The sequence below is a fragment of the Strongylocentrotus purpuratus genome, unplaced genomic scaffold, assembly GCF_000002235.5.
Source record: "Strongylocentrotus purpuratus isolate Spur 01 unplaced genomic scaffold, Spur_5.0 spur5_scaffold_12, whole genome shotgun sequence".
In the NCBI taxonomy this organism is placed as follows: domain Eukaryota; kingdom Metazoa; phylum Echinodermata; class Echinoidea; order Camarodonta; family Strongylocentrotidae; genus Strongylocentrotus; species Strongylocentrotus purpuratus.
The window spans coordinates 10,151,471-10,168,196 of NW_022145597.1; the positions used below are offsets into that span (position 1 = coordinate 10,151,471).

The following is a 16,726-nucleotide window of genomic DNA, read 5'->3' on the forward strand; positions in this document are numbered from 1 at the left end:
TTCCTGAATTCTTCTTCTTCTTCTTCTTCTTCTTCTTCTTTTTCTTCTTCTTCTTCTTCTTCTTCTTCTTCTTCTTCTTCTTCTTCTTCTTCTTCTTCTTCTTCTTCTTCTTCTTCTTCTTCTTCTTCTTCTTCTTCTTCTTCTTCTTCTTCTTCTTCTTCTTCTTCTTCTTCTTCTTCTTCTTCTTCTTCTTCTTCTTCTTCTTCTTCTTCTTCTTCTTCTTCTTCTTCTTCTTCTTCTTCTTCTTCTTCTTCTTCTTCTTCTTCTTCTTCTTCTTCTTCTTCTTCTTCTTCTTCTTCTATGACCTGTTTGTCATTTAGAGTCAAATTGTGATGGAAAATCAGAGTGCAAAGACCTCAGTATTCAGTTATTTATGCCATTACACAGTTTGGTTGAACAGGCAGAAGAAATTTCCTTCCAAACCATAGCATCCTCATTGGACTCAGTTAAGACCCAGTAAGATTTGGGTACATTATTTGATTTTTCTCAGACAAGCGCAAATCACTTTGAACATCTTGCATTTTGAGAGCATTGAAAGCGCTCTGTCTCATGGCTTTGCTGCCATTTTCATTTCTCTCATGCATGTTGTTGATAGTTTCATCTTGTAATCCATTCGCTGTCTGTGCTTTGTACTTGAAATTAATTGCTGTTTCGTCAAGCAAGCATGCTAGATACCTATCATTAATCTTGCACATACTAATATACTTCTGCTTATGTCGGTACTTGTAAGGTTCATTTTAATTGCATGTTGTACTCCAGGTATCGTTTGTTTTGAGCCAGAATGGCATTACGTCATACCTGTATGCCTTAACACAGAGTTAGTGCCCTTCAGGCTCTAGACAGATGATATATGCCGTACAAGAAGTCTCATCTGAATGCTCCTATTCTAACGGTGTATATTCTTTATGTTAGCATGGAACCTCTTTCACACTCGCACTTGAATAGATTCAGATCTGTATTTTATAATCTATCCATTGGAAGTAGTCCAATGTGAATGCTCCCATTCTAGCTGCATACATTTCCTATGCTAGCATGAAACCCCTTTCACACTCACTCTTACCTTTAGACCTGTATTTCAACTATGCTATTGTCTAACAGGTGGGTGATGGCGCTCTACCCTTTCACATATTATCCCTGGAGTTATTACTTGCTTCCTTTCCTTTGTATGAGCACTTCTTGCACTGCTTTCCTCATCCTGTATGCGGTGAGTATTCAAGTCCTACCCCCCTCCCTCTTCCCTCTTCGCTCTACCACATCCTCTCCTCGCTCCACCGCGCCCCCTCCTCGCTCAACCGCGCCCCGTCCTCGCTCAACCTCTCTCCTCACCTTTCCCCCCTCATCTCCCTGCCTCTTTGTCGTTTGCCATCGGGTCTGTGGTAGTTTAAAGCTCTGATGGGTGTGTTCATACGCTGATTTAATTCAATCGTGATTTGATGGAGAGGAAGATTATTGAATCTTGGAGATTAGTTGTACATGTACAACACATGCTCCTGCAACAATTATAACAGAATTCCTAAATTCAATGGTGGATCAGGCATTACACCTAAACCTAACAAAGAAAATCCAACCCTATCCCTAATGATAAGCGCAAAATAAGCGCCACACAAGTCAGAGGTCCAATATTAGACACATGCAAGGCAAGGTACGCTTATTTTGCGCTAATTTTTAAACCATGGATTATGTAAATGAGGGTTTAAACCATGGGTTAATTCTAAACCTCCTTTGTGAAGACGAAATAGAGCCTGGAGCAATTGCCGCCAGATCAAATATCGGATCACCTGAAAACTTGGCGCAGTATACATGAATCATTCAATTGATTCTTCGGCACTCCTCAGTGTCGAGACCTGTCCCCCATCTCGTCTCTCACCATGACTCACTCCGTGCACATCCCGTGACAGAAATCTGATAACGGCTCCATTCAAACCCGTTTCATTCATGTATGAACACATCCACGTAGAGCTTAGAACTCGGTGATAGACCAGTGACAAGGCTTTGCAGGTAGCATTGAGGTTTAGCTTGGATATTCTTTTGTTTATTTTCTCCCCTGTTTGGTCATTTTTATATTATGTTGTGTTTTCAGGTACCATGTGGTCCTTTTAGCCACTGAATCCCCATCCCTGGGATTTTACTTCTTACCTTTCATAAGCGTCACGTCCACTTGTCTCCTCTTCTTTGCCATGTATGCGGTAAGTAGGGTCGTACGATGCCCCCCTCCCCCCACCCCTTTATTACCCCCCTCCCCACCATCTTGCCCCTGTGAAGCTGTGCACTGGTTCAAAGCATTGTTTGTTGACGGAGCATTTGTGAAACCTGGAAGTTTATAAATATTCGATCTTCATGTCTCGTCTTCTTTGCCATGTGTGTGGTAAGTAAGGTCGTCCAGGCTTCCTCCCCCCCCCCCCCCCCACGTTCGTACAGTGGGGTTCGATATGTACATACATGTATAGAAACGGTGGTTCTGAGTGGCAAGGCACGATAAATGCACCCTACATCAGCCCCCTTTGTGGTAAGTAAATGTAGATGTGTTGCCCTCATTGTTGTGGCTGGTAAGTACATTTATCTAGTGTCTCCTTTGACACATTAAAACCCTGAGCAATAAGCGAGTTCGTAAATAGCTCTGGAACGCATGACCCCAAAATATCCACAGATCTTTTACACGATGGATACGTCCCACGTGTGCATTTTAGAGTACTCACTGCCAAAGGTATAGAGGTGCTTCATGAATATCTTTTGTTTGCCTCTTGAGAAGAATGCTTCCACCTGTGTATCAGATAAATGTAACGTTGGTGCATAAATGAATACTGATTACATAACTTTCATGAGCACGATCCGAGTATTCGTCTCAATGGTTTTACAATTTGGGTACAAATGACCTTTATCTGCTCATGCGCAAATCCTAATTACGAACTCGCTTATTGTTGCTGGAGCAACTGTCTGATCACCTACTGGTCTTGCATGTCTCTCACTATGAACATGGCGGACAAAGAAAGCGGACAAAATATACAGTTCCTCAGGTAGACAAAGGAACATCCCTTCACTGCTACATGTATTATGTAAAAATGTGTAGAACGGGTGAATATGCATGTGACACCTGTTCCACACATTTTTACATAAAAGCAGTGAAGGGATGTTTCTTTGTCTACCTGAGGAACTGTATATTTTGTCCGCTTTCATTGTCCGTCATGTTCATAGTGTCTTCTTGAGATAAAGGTAAGCACTAAATACATCAGGGCCCTGTTTCATATAAACTTGTTATCAATAACAACTGCCATAGATCTATGACAAATCTGCTCACAGCCAATCAAATGCAAGGATTTCAGTAGCTTATAACAAATATCGTAACTTGTTATTGATAACAAGTTTTATGAAACAGGGCCCAGGGAGTCATTCACAAAGCCTTTTTTCAATGAAAAATGACAAAAATCAGTGACTAATCTGCTGATAGCCAATCAGAAGCAAGGATTTCACTAGCTTATAACAAAAACTGTCATTTGTCACTTTCGACAAGTTTTGTGAAATGGGGCCCGGCTCGACAATTTGGACTCTATCTGGACTCTTCCTGTTATACCATTTAACACCACCAATGCCCCGCATATGTTCTTGGATGAGGCATTAAAGTTGTATTTAACATCTAATGCATTTGAAGCCTAGAGTAGCTTTATCTATCAACAGAGATCTACATTTGGGATTGTAGTTGACGTTGTGTTAGTTTGTTTGGTGGGCGTCGTTCAATTTCGAATATTTACGCAAGATTGAGCATACTATGGATTGAACCGAAACATTGTTGGCTTTTACCTTGGATTTAGAAGCATTTATTAAAGGGATCATTTAACAATGTTAAATCTGAGATACACGGCCCTACTTGTTATCAGTGTCTGTGATATGGTGTAACAATGACAAAATTGCGCTTCAAAATGATCAAGAAGTGCCTCCAAAAAGTAAAAAATCTTTGAGTGACCAGTTTTACCATACTCGTTTTCCCCAATAGACTATAGTGTTTAATTCCAATCATAAATATCTTGATAACCAGACAGGCAATCGGCTTGTAAAAGTCATGGGGTTCCTGACTGACCTAAAGGTTTATACATTATAATTATCATTGCACCATGAGCTAAATCCAGAATTTTGTTTCAGAATCTGAGACAAAGTTACCAGATCCCTTTAAAGATGAGAAGTTTTTTTTGCAAATTTATCATGTAAGCTTTTGCTTCACTTATCATAAGTTAACAACTTGAAGTTTGCATTATGATATCAACAAGCTGTCAGTGAAACACACCCATCTTCATTCATTATTCACTGATGAAATTTTGATAGCCTATAGACATGGCCAGATTTTAGCTTTTCATCTCGGTGCATGTACATGCATTGTATGCATTACCATAAACTAAAATATCAGCCAAACATTTGTCAGTGTTCGTATCTATTGAACCATAGTTTGCTTCCTTGTTTTATATAAACTCCCATCTGCTTTTTGCTTGGACATACTGTTACATGTACAATTACAAACAGGTAAGTAGACAATTCATGGCACGCCCTTTCATATTCCCTTTTTCTGTACTATCTGGTGATTAAAAATCATATATTCCAAGGATTCATAATACTGGAGATTTGTTTCTCTGCAGATTCATGATTCTAAAAGTTAAATAGGGCTCATTGATCCTAAGGTTTGTAATTACGAAAATATTCATAATTCTGAAAATGAAATAGGGTGCGTAATTCCGAAAGATGAAATTGGTTTCATAATTCTGAGAATGAAATAGGGTTCATAATTACGAAAATGAAATAGAGTTCATAATTACAAACATGATATAATTCTGAAAATGAAATAGGTTTCATAATTATGAATATGAAATAGGTTTCATAATTCTGAAAATGCAATAGGTTTCATAAATCGGAAATGAAATAAGGTTTCATAATTCTAATAATAAAATTGGTTTCATAATTCAGAATAATAAAGTAGGTCTCATAATTCCGAAAATGAAGTAAAAGTTTTATAATTCTGAAAATTAAATAGGTTTCATAATCCTGACAAAAAACATTACTATTAGCATTACCATTACCAATGAAATAGGTTTCGTACTGTAATTCTGAAAATGAAATAAGGTTTTGTAATTACAAAGTTGAAAAAGGGTTTAATTCCGACAATGAAATAGAGTTAATTCATATCTAAAATTAAATAGGGTTTGTTATTTTGAGAATGAAATATGGTTCTTCATTCCAAAGGTTCTAAACTCCGTAAATAATACAGTGTTCTATATAATTTTCGAAATTTTGAACCCTATTTCACTTTAGGGAATACGATTCGTTTCAATTTCAGAACAATGAAACCCATTTATTTTTTCGGAAATATGACCATTTGGAATTATGAACCTTCAAAATGTTGCGTCTTCAGAATTTAAACCTCAGGAAGTACAAATGTTAGGATGAATGAACCTTTGGAATTATGAATCTTTGAAAAACAATATGTAACTGAATTGAGCATTAATGTGTAGCACAACTACTAGTAGTGCATAGGATATAGGAGTTGTCACTGGTGTTTGTGTATTAGATTAAATGCAACTGGAAAGTAAAGATAATGAGAGTCTTTTACCAGTCAGAAATAGGTTCATCAGACATGCATGTCTCCCCTAACAGGTATAGGATCGCTCTGTATCCTCATTATTTCCTTTGGATATATTACTTCTCGCCTTTTGTTGTCATCACTCTCATCTGTACTTCTTTCTGCTTCGTATTCTCGGTGAGTTACGGTGTCTAAGGGGGTCTGCTCGCTATTTATAAGGACTGCTATTATAAAAGACCGCTATTCATTTAGTAACGCGTTATAGATAGCGGTCCTTATGAATAGCGGTCCTTATGACTAGCGGTCCTTATGGATAGTGAGCTTGACCCTGTCTAAGTCATATAGTTTCTACGTTGTGTCTTGTAAGTATGGCTAAAAGTGTTTGTTTCTTATGAATAATAATAAATAGATTAATTGATAAATAAAATTCTTGGCCTGCAAACTAGAACCTGGAAGGTAAGTTACAAACTAGATTATTCATACCCTTACCAAGTTATATCATTTTGTAAGTATGTGATAACAAAATATTTGTCCCTATATATCTTTATGAGAACGTGATTTATTGAAACAAAAGCTGTCATGTGTCACTGATGACAAGTTTTGTGAAATGCCCCCCTGGTGGTTCTTGTGTTAAGTCAATGGGAATGAGAGAGTTCAGTCAGAGTCAGCTGGTTAATCACTGAACAGGTAGAAATGTCTGTTGTTCTTGCTTCTCTTCCTTTTTATTTATTCACCCAATTTTCACCCCCCCCCCCCCAATCCTGACCCTTGGCCCGTAACCCCAAACTTGGCATCCCCCACCCCTCTCGAATGGGGACAATGGTGTCTGTGCGAAAACAAAGGATCTGGACCCGATTTCAATTCTTTATGAAAATGTGATATTTTCATTTTATATAAGTAATAGAATGTGACGTAATCATTTTATATAAGTAATAAAATGTGATATTTAATTTGATATAAGTAATAAAATGTGATATTTAATTTGATATAAGTAATAAAATGTGATATTTAATTTGATATACAGTAAGTAATAAAATGTGATGTTTCATTTGATATATGTTGTGGAATTACACTTAGTTAATAAATTTGAATTTGATACAGTGTATTAAAGTTTTTATTTGTAACACATACATGTATGGCCATATAATATTTAAGTATCGGCTATTATTAAATTGTAATTATATTGTACTGGTAGTCAAATTTATCGATGAAATTTTCTTGAGGTATTTTGTTTAAATTTTAAATAAAGCATAAGCATATGGAAATAGCATATAGACTATTTTTCTAGATTGTAATATAAGAATTGTGTTCATGATTGAAAAAAGATTTATTGTAAGGGGATTTGTATTAGCTGGTATAATAAAGATATTACAGTTCATCAGAAATTAACATAACACCAGCAAAAAATAGGGTTTAACAGAAATATTGTGTTATCTATTGCATTCCACAGATTGCAAAGTATGTGAGAGATCAGCGAAGGCAAAGGAAAGCCAGACTCTCCCGTGACCATCTCAAAAAGCTGCCTATCAAGAAATTCAAGAAGGGTATGTTTGGTCATTGTCGTATCTGGACACCTACCCCCTGGACATCCACCCCCCCCCCCCCCCCCCCCCCCCCCGGATAACCACTCCCAGTCAACTTCCCCCTAGGACAACTACCCCCCTAGGGCAACCACCCTCTAGGCCGACTACCACCCGGACAACTACCCCCAAACAACTACCCCCTAGGACAACTACCCCCTAGGACAACTAGTCCCTGGACAACTAGTCTCTGGACAACTATCCCCGGACAACTACCCCCAAGGACAACTACCCCCGGACAACTACCCCTTAGGATAGTTGTCCGGGGGTAGTTGTCCTAGAGGATGGTTGTCATAGGGGGTAGTTATCTGGGGGGTACAGGTAGTTGTCCGGGGGTTTGTTGTCCGGTGTCCTAGAACTGGTCATTGTTAATCTAAGAGATGATGATTGGTATATGTACCACAAAATCAAAGAAGAGCATTGAAGAGAATCATACTGAATCTTTTCATATTGCACTCATCAAGAGTTATTGTAAGGAAAAGGTTAATATATACATGTACAGTGAATATGCTTTTTAGTAGATCACCCCACTTTTTTTCGCCTTTTAAATGTATGTATCATAATTATGATTATACCTTTTGTCATATCTATTACCATGTACATTATGTTCCTTTATTGTATGATTATTTATAATTATTACCATGTATATTATGTTCAATTATGTTATTTTCAATAAAATGGAAACAAATCAACATCAAACTTGAATATAATATAAGATTAGGCTCTGATTGGTTGGTGGGAGTAACAGAAAGCTAACTGTAAAAGTAGCTGTTTAATAAAACATCCTGTTTAATAGTAAGGGTTGCTATTACAAGTTTAAAGGGCAATCCGACCCTTGGGATAAGTTGAGTTCTATGGAAGTAGAAAAATAGCAGAAACAGAATGCCAAAAGTTTGAAATGGATCGGACCAATAGTAAGGTAGTTATGAATGTTTGAAATGTGAGATCACTAAGTCTATCCGCATCTCAAATTGGTAGTTTGGTACGTGGATAACTCTCCAATTTGCCATGTACAAAAATATCACTAATTTCTGTTTTTCTCATACGTTCCTTCTTTTTAAATTCAACTTTGATAAATGCAAGTTGATCAATGCAATAATTATTAATGTTATTTTAATAAATTTAATTTAATAAATGTAATTTTATGTTTTCAAGCCGGGTTTTACATCACGTATTCATGAAGATCATACATAACAATATTTAATAATTGTATTTTATCGAATTATTTTGTATATATACTTCATGATGTTACAGTTTAATCATTTAATTTCCATTTTTTAATGATCAATAATAATTTTTCTCTTAAACATTATCAAAATGTCCTGCTCCGACTCTCAAACTGTATACCTGATCTTACACCCTTTGAATTTCTATTTATTTCATATCCAAGTATGCAAACCGAACTCAATATTATTATTGTTTTCATTATCTATGATTTATTTACTATGTACTGTTTATATCTGGATTCATTTAAAAGTGTTTAAGCATATAATTATATTTTTTATGTCTATGGAATTATTTTTACCTTGTAAATTCACTTGTATCAGCCTCCAGCTGTATTGTTGAATATTCGAATAAAACCTTATCAAATCAAATCTTGGGGCACTACTCAAAATTTATCATAGGTAGCATATTATTATAGGTCCTTTCAAAATAATAGACCCTCCTGAGCCATGAACTTATGAAAAATTCATATTTAGTCATTTTGTATGTTAGAACAGATGAGAAAGTAGTCCGGCACCACAGCACATTGACATTACCACTTCAGCTAATTTGAAGTGCCCATACGTATAGTGATTATAACTTTAATATATTCATAACTTTCTTATATTTAGTCAGATTGAATTGAAACTTTTCATCAGTTTGCTTCTCTGATTTTTCTGCTTTCGTTTAGAGCATCGGTAGTTGTCTATTTGGGATGGATTTCCCTTTAACATCCCTAGTTTCCCATTATTTCTAGCAGCCAATCGGATGATAGCGCCAGTCTTCAAATACATGTGTGAGGGAGGCGTCTGAAGCAAAGATATCCAAACTGTCACAAGAAAATGATTTTTGGCTGTGTCTTTAAAAATTATCTCTTATAAATCAGGCCTGATAATTACCTGAATTAAAAAAAAAAAATCCAGATCTTTTGTTTCCCCCTTGATTTTACCCCTATTTTCCAGATTTTCCAGATTTTGCATGATTTTTCATGATTTTTCCAGATTTTTTTCCAAACAATTAATCAAAAGCTAGGGGGTGGGGGGGGGGGGGGAATGTTGTTCGATGCCATTTTCTTCCCCCCCCCCCAATCTTTTTTCGTAGTGCTCATTATCACCCTCGATAAATGAAACTTCCTTATGCATTTATCTTTCTGTTTTTTCTTCTTCAGGTGATGAATATGATATATGTGCTATCTGCCTTGATGACTACGAGGAAGGTCAAAAGCTGCGCATACTGCCTTGCAACCATGGTAACAAATAACATATAATTAAGTGTTAAATATTTCGTATCTATCCTCATCTTAAAGGTACTATGTCTCATTTGCAGGCTATAAAAAATGAAAAGGTTAATGGTACTACATGTATGTCCCTTTTGCAGCCAACCTCAAATTCTGTAGAACTTTGCAGGAATTATGGATATGTCATGTATGTCCTATCTGTGAAATTTAAACGTTAGCAGTGTCCTCATATTCAAATTATGCAAGGAAAGTGGGAAACCCGTTTACTTTCTAGACTTACTGTCAGACACTATCGAGTGACTGACTGGCTTTTTTTTTTCTTTGGTAATAACATACATAAAACAAGCTGTAAAGGGTACATGAGCATTTGTCTACATCAATAACCCACTTCTTGTGATGGCCAAAATCAAACTGATTGAATCTTTGCGCAGCATAACACGTATGACCATTCGGTACAATAGTCTGAAAATCAAGACTATTATTGGCTCTATAGCTCCTAAGTCGATTTGACAACTAATAGTCATTATTTTGGGAAAATAACGACCATTAGTTGTCAAATTGACTTTAGTGATTGCAATCCATTTAGTAATAGTGTGATTGATTTTCAGACCCTTGTACCGAATGGTTGTGCGTTTTGTGCTGCGCAGAGATTCAATCAGTTCAATTTTGGCAATTAAAAGTAGTGGGTTATTGATTTAGATAAATTCTCATGTACTCCTTACAGCTCATTTTATGTAAGTTATTACTAAAGAAAAAAAAAAGAAGTCAGTCACTCAATAGTGTTTGACAGTGAAGTCTAGAGAGTAAATGGATTTCCTTGCATAATTTGAATATTAGGACACTGCTAATGTTTAAATTTCACAGATAGGACATACGTGACATATTCCTAATTCCTGCAAAGTTCTACAGAATTTGATGTTGGCTGCAAATGGGACATAGGACCTTTAAGGTTGACTGACACCGTCAACTTCTTCGGCATTCTGGTCCTTATTTTAGAGGATTTACTACGCTAACATGCCTCAAGATCAAAAGCTGAAAAGACCCATCTTTTTCTCTGTTTCATTTATTTTTGTTTTGTCAGTCTCCTGGCCCGTGAGGTCTTGGACCTTTTGGAAATTTCTCTCTTTATTTGTCCCAATATCTATTTTATATTTTACTTCATTTCATCAAAGATAAATGATTAGGGTTTGGGTTGCAATTTGGTCTTAGATTAGTTTTATGGTTGAGATATGGGCGGAGTGTTGTGATTTTACCAGGGTTGAAGTTAAGAATTTGATTAGTGTTGGAAATTGACCAACGAAAATAATTGTCTTATTGGCATGTGTCATACAATGCTCCAATAAAAAGGCCTTGAAAAATTCATTCAATATCTCCTTTGTACCATTCTCCAGCTTACCACTGTAAATGCATAGACCCCTGGCTGACGAACAACCGTCGCACCTGCCCCATCTGCAAGCGCAAGGTCATCCCTCCGGGCATGGCTGACTCGGATGAGGAATCTGACTCCGAAGCTGGCGACGCCCCAAACGAGAACACGCCCCTCCTGTCTAGCATGCATTCGGACAACCTGAGCGACCATGGCGCGGTGGGTGGACTCGCCGAGACGGCGACTCCGCCCCCATCCCCGATGACGTCCGTTGAAGGCGATGACTACCCGCCCATCGACACCTTGATCAAGGTTGAGTCGGATTCGGAATCTTCTGGGAGTTTCCCGCTTGAGGAGGCCAAAGGGAACATCCAGGACCCACCCAACAGTAACGTGCTCAGCGTGACCGTGCATTCTGAGAACGAAATAGATCCAAGCACAAGTAGTGCTCCCAAAGTCTGAATCTCCAGATGATCTAATGGGACATTTGTAATCGAAGGAATGAACTGCGTGAATCATCGTCACCCGCTAGCAATTGACATCATAGAACCTTGATGATAATGAAAGACAGAATAAATGACTGACTGAATGACTAAAGGAATGGATTGAATGAACAAAGACGAATCGATTAAGCGCCATTTCAATCTTGCATCGTTATCACAATGATTCATTTATGAACAGCGCCCTCACCCCACCAATGGCAGGCAGTCGCATTTCCTGTGATACTCTCCATGATTTCTGCACTTTCATGGTGGGAAATTTTCCTACGGCATCAAAGAAGGAGTTGGGATGAATATGATTTCCAAAGCAGCTGTGCACTTAATGTACACGTATCTAAGACAAGCTAACGGACGCTAGCTTCAGTTGTCATGGTTAGCAGGTTCTGCTAACTTATTTTTTTTTTATAGGGCACTTGTCTTTGAAGTATTGAATGTGATTATCATATGGCCTTTTTGTAGCCAAAAGGGCATGTAACTCTGTTCCAAGTATAATATACATGTACTTGAAGGGGGTTAAATCATATTATGAGTTAACGCTCTTCTGGCTACAAAAAGACGGTATCGTGATGTACATAGCACTGTTTTTGTGCTAAAAAATCTAATACATTATTTGACTTTATCACTTTAGAAATGATGATCATTAAGTACATATTGAAAATATTGTATACCTCTGATTATGCACATTCACATAAAAAAAACAAATTTCATCATTTTGTGTTATGAGTTGCATTCATGGATGTAATTTTTCTCCTCTTTCCATTTACTTTCCATACATACATACATGTAGCTTTCTTTTCACCCTATGATCATTCACTAGGTACATTATACACTCTAGATATTTCTGTCAAACCCATATTGTTGATTCATACTGTATACAAATTACTTGAGAGAAAAAGTGAGGTATAAAGATATTAATTTTGTTCACTATATTTTGGGGAAAATTGAGAGATCTTATCATCTTGTTATGTAAGAGGAAGCACTTATTTTATTTTTTTAAATAAAAAGTTAACAACTATACACTAATACAGTGGCCAATTTTTAAACTACCGGTATAAGACTTTATGGATAGTTTTCAGAATGCTGCTCTACTATGAAGCATTTTAAACACCCTTGTATTATCAATCCAATTTAAAGTTGCATTTCTAATTTTGCTTGTAATTAGCTCTTAATTTTTTACAAACATTTTTATATTGAGTTTCCCTTTTGTCCAATGAATGTATTTTCATGTATCTGTGCCTTAGGTACAGTGTGTTGTATATCATTGAACTCCTGTTTTCATCAGTTTCCCCTCTGCAAAGCACACGCACATCTAGGAGTCGCAGAAACTTTTTAAAGCCTATCTGCACTACCTTGGCCAGGAGGGATTAGACCTCCCTGCATGGTCACTGACAGGTGGTTATCTCATCAAATCAGTTCTCAATTACCGTAACATAAGAAAAAGGGGACCATGGGGGACCAATGGTCACCGATTAGGCATTGTCTGCTATATAGAGGGCACAAGTAGCTATAAGTCGTGTAGTGGGGCTTTAAAGGGAAGAACTTGTTTCAGCAGCTCCATATAAACTAGGTCCCAATTCACAATGGTGCTTTGAACCTGACTTGTGGCTTTGTGGCCCCTCCCCCTATCAATAAAAAAAAATATATATATATTTTGTTTGGTTTGAAAAAAATATATACCAGTAATGGTATAGGTAAAAACAAGATTTAAATTTTTGAAGAAGAAGAAGAAGAAAGGACAAACAATACAGTTGTGCTCTTTGTGCAGTAATTTAACATTTTGCTAATTTTGATGACCCCCCCCCCCCCCCCCCCTCCCTTCCTTCCTTCCTCAATAAGTAGTAATTTTTATACATTTTTTGGAAAAATATATGGAAAAAAGGACCTTTTTTCACTTTTGAAAAAAAAAATTGATACAGTTGTGTTCTTTCTGTCGTACTGTATTTTGACTGTTTTGCTAGTTTTTATTCTTATCTCCTTTTTTCTTGGCTGCAAATATTAAATTAATAATTTAGACAATAGACTAGGTTTAAATCACTGTTGTGAATTTGGGGTTTGGAATCTACATGGTACTATGCAATCCTAATCTTCAAGTATAAGGATACCTTAAGTTATATTTTCATACATTAAAGTGCTCCATAATGCGATGGAATAAAAAAAATATATACACGCATATTACAGGCATTTATCTATATATCTACACCGTATTATACATTTGTACTATACTTCATCTTCATATTAGTAATAATTTGTCTTCATATGACATTTCCGAGATTTGCCCTAAAATAAAATCCTTTCCGTAGTGTATTACTTAAAGGCATCATTTAACAATGCTTAATCTGAGATGCACGGCCTTACGTGCTACCAGTGTCTGTGATAAGGTGTAATATTGAAGCCCTAAAAAACTATCGCTTCAAAATGATCAAGAAGTACCTCAAAAAGTAAAAAATCTTTGAGTGACCAATTTTACCATACTCATTTCCCCCAATAGACTGTAGTGTTATGAAAACCGTTTGGCAAACGCAAAATTTGGTTTCGATTTCCAATCGTACGGTAAGTATCTTGATAATCAGACAGGCGATCGACTTGTAAAAGTCATGGAGTTCCTCCTGACTGACCTAAAGGTTAAATTATAATTATCATTGCAGCATGAGCTAAATCCAGGATTTTGTTTCAGAATCTGAGACAAAGTTACCCAATCCCTTTAAGGCCCTAGTTGTTCAGATATGGGGCGGCAAGCCTCCGCATCAAAGCTGCCATGGGTTTTTTATGTGTAAACATGAATGGTAACTGTGCAGTAACAAAGGACTTGTGTGTATACATTGAGCTCTGTGTTATAAGATAGAGAAATCAGAAGCGCATTACACTTATTACACATTACACGTGTCTGAACGAGCCTTTAGTAATGACTACCGGTAATAAACGTTTAATGTAGCGTACACTCGGTTGCAAATTCACCCATCTTCTTTTTTTTTAACCTTTGCTTTGCTGTGTCTGTTTGCATCGTGTCTGAACGAGCCTTTATTAATCACCGAATATAGCATTTAATGTAGTGTGCACTCACTCAATCACTGAATTTCTGTTTACACCTTCGCTTGTTCTCTGCTTAGAGCCGTGTAGAAGAACATGAGCAAAAGTTTTTCTGGCTCTGAACAGAAAATATAAGATAACGAGCTGCTTCAGAGATAGCACTTGTTCAAGTAACCCCATCCCTGCCCCAAGTATCCACAGACCTTTTATACATGGAGACGTCCCACTTTAGGCATTTCAGAATAATCACTGCCAGAGTAGTGGAGGTGCATCAGGAATACCTTCTGTTTGCCATCTTGAATAGGGTAGAATACTTCCACCTGTGTATCCTAGAATTTACCATTGTTGCATGAATGAATGAATAGTGATTACACAACTTTCATTGACACGTATCCAGGGCCCCGTTGCACAAAACTTACCATTGATGGTAACTTTGCCATCAATGGTAACTACCATGGAAACCCCGATTTTGTTTGGTTGTTGAGCCCTGTTACCATGGTAGTTGCCATTGATGGCAGTTACCTGCAATGGTAAGTTTCATGCAATGGGGCCTTGCAGTCGTCTTGACGGCTTTTACAATGTTGGTACGAGTGACCTTTATCTGCTCGTGCGCAGATAGCATTTCCGAAGTAGCGTATTGAGTTGATGCCATGCTAGTGTATGTACACATGTACATGTGATGACATGCAAGAAATCACGTCGATGACAATTTTATACCTATTGTGTTGCCTATAGAAACCATGTTTGGATTACATAATACATGTACATTGTCATATTCGCTCATTACGTAAGATGAAAGTCAGGAGTTAAAATAGGCCGTTTTCATAATGTAATCAAATTTAATGTCCAAATATTTGTTAAGTGCCTCGTTAAAAGTTATTTCATTCTCCTGTTACAAATATTTGTATTTCTATACTGGTAGTCAGAATACCAATTGACTGCAGTCCCCATTCTGACTTTTGAAATACAAATATTCATAAAGCTGAATGAAATAATGTGTATCATGGCACTTAAAGAGAAGGTTGAGTTCTGGGAAGAGGTGAAAAATAATTTGTGAGCGTTATCATTCGTATTATGCAAGTGTGGAAGAACATAAGATAAGACATGTTCCCTGAAAAGCATGGCTCTTCAAATGCCTTCATATTCTAAATATTTCATGTAACATCGTAAAAATCCAGGGTCGGATTTTTACGCCACGTGTTTGTGTAGTCCCATATACATCTTTCTGTGTACAGTGTTTGTAATTTCACCAAGACTTGGCCAAATTTATTATCATTTTGAAGATTCCAGAACCTTGCAATACACACAAATTCTTATATGCTAGATGATCAACCTTTTCTGGCCGATTCCACACCGTTTCTTTCACAATGCAATCGCATGACCAGAACTCGACTTCATCTTTAAGAGAGATTTATGCATTAGATTTGATGACATAAAAACAAATTGTCTATAGCCTTACAAGTAGGTTGATTTTTTTGAAAGTCTGTGGAATCTTGTTACATATTATATAAAATATTTCTCTATATTTGGATATAATATTATCAGTACCGTAGGCCGAATACCATTGATTTATTTAATTGCATGATGGACTTGCATCAACCAAATAAAACATCTAAATATTCTTTCTACCTTATCCATATAACAAAGAGAATAGTACTAAGTGCCTAGTTATTGGGAGAAACATAATGTACTGGTTGTACAGTAGGGAATACATTTTTTTCTTTTGCTTGTTATATGTACTTGCATACATGTATATATTTACACGAACATACATATATATATTTGATATAAATTTGAAGAGTATATAATATATATGTGACCATCCACCTTCCATCCCCAAATAGCAAACTTTGAAGACGCATCTAGGAGCAGCCGCTCTTTTGCCCGAATGCTATTAAAGAAATTAAGCATGTTTTATGCTTGTAAGTAAACAACCAGGGGACCGAGGGCTTTAAATCCTCTCCGAGGGACTGCATAATGAGGATTAATGCCTTCCCAAAGAGCATGAGTGCATTGACTCAGTTTTGAACCCGGGACCTCTTGGTTAAAAGACCACCGCTCTACCACTGAGCCATCGTGCCTCCTTGTGCTATTGTGTAATAGAATTCAGGGTGGATGGTGACAATGATTGTAAATTTGTTGTGTAATTATGTCTATTGAGAATAATTTTTAAAATGTACTTGCACATTTGATTTTGAACTTCACAATATAATGATCTTAACCACAAACATTTGGATTATGTTGGTAATTTGT

The 16,726-nt window shown here is 36.7% G+C and overlaps 1 protein-coding gene across 4 annotated transcripts in view; it reads left to right on the forward strand.

Moving 5' to 3' along the window:
- The window catches only part of LOC115918526 (E3 ubiquitin-protein ligase RNF13-like), a 39,244-nt gene extending 27,629 nt beyond the window's left edge, over positions 1–11,615 (forward strand). For 2 of the 4 annotated variants that reach the window (XM_030981795.1, XM_030981798.1), the window contains exons 8-10: positions 7,011–7,104; positions 9,512–9,592; positions 10,972–11,615. In XM_030981795.1, coding sequence (XP_030837655.1) covers positions 7,011–7,104; positions 9,512–9,592; positions 10,972–11,408 — 612 coding nt within the window. In that variant the 3' untranslated portion in view covers positions 11,409–11,615. Of the gene's footprint in view, positions 1–1,098; positions 1,205–2,080; positions 2,187–7,010; positions 7,105–9,511; positions 9,593–10,971 lie in introns of all 4 variants that reach the window. The other 2 variants (XM_030981797.1, XM_030981796.1) reach the window with 2 other exon arrangements.
- Positions 11,616–16,726: the final 5,111 nt, after the last annotated feature.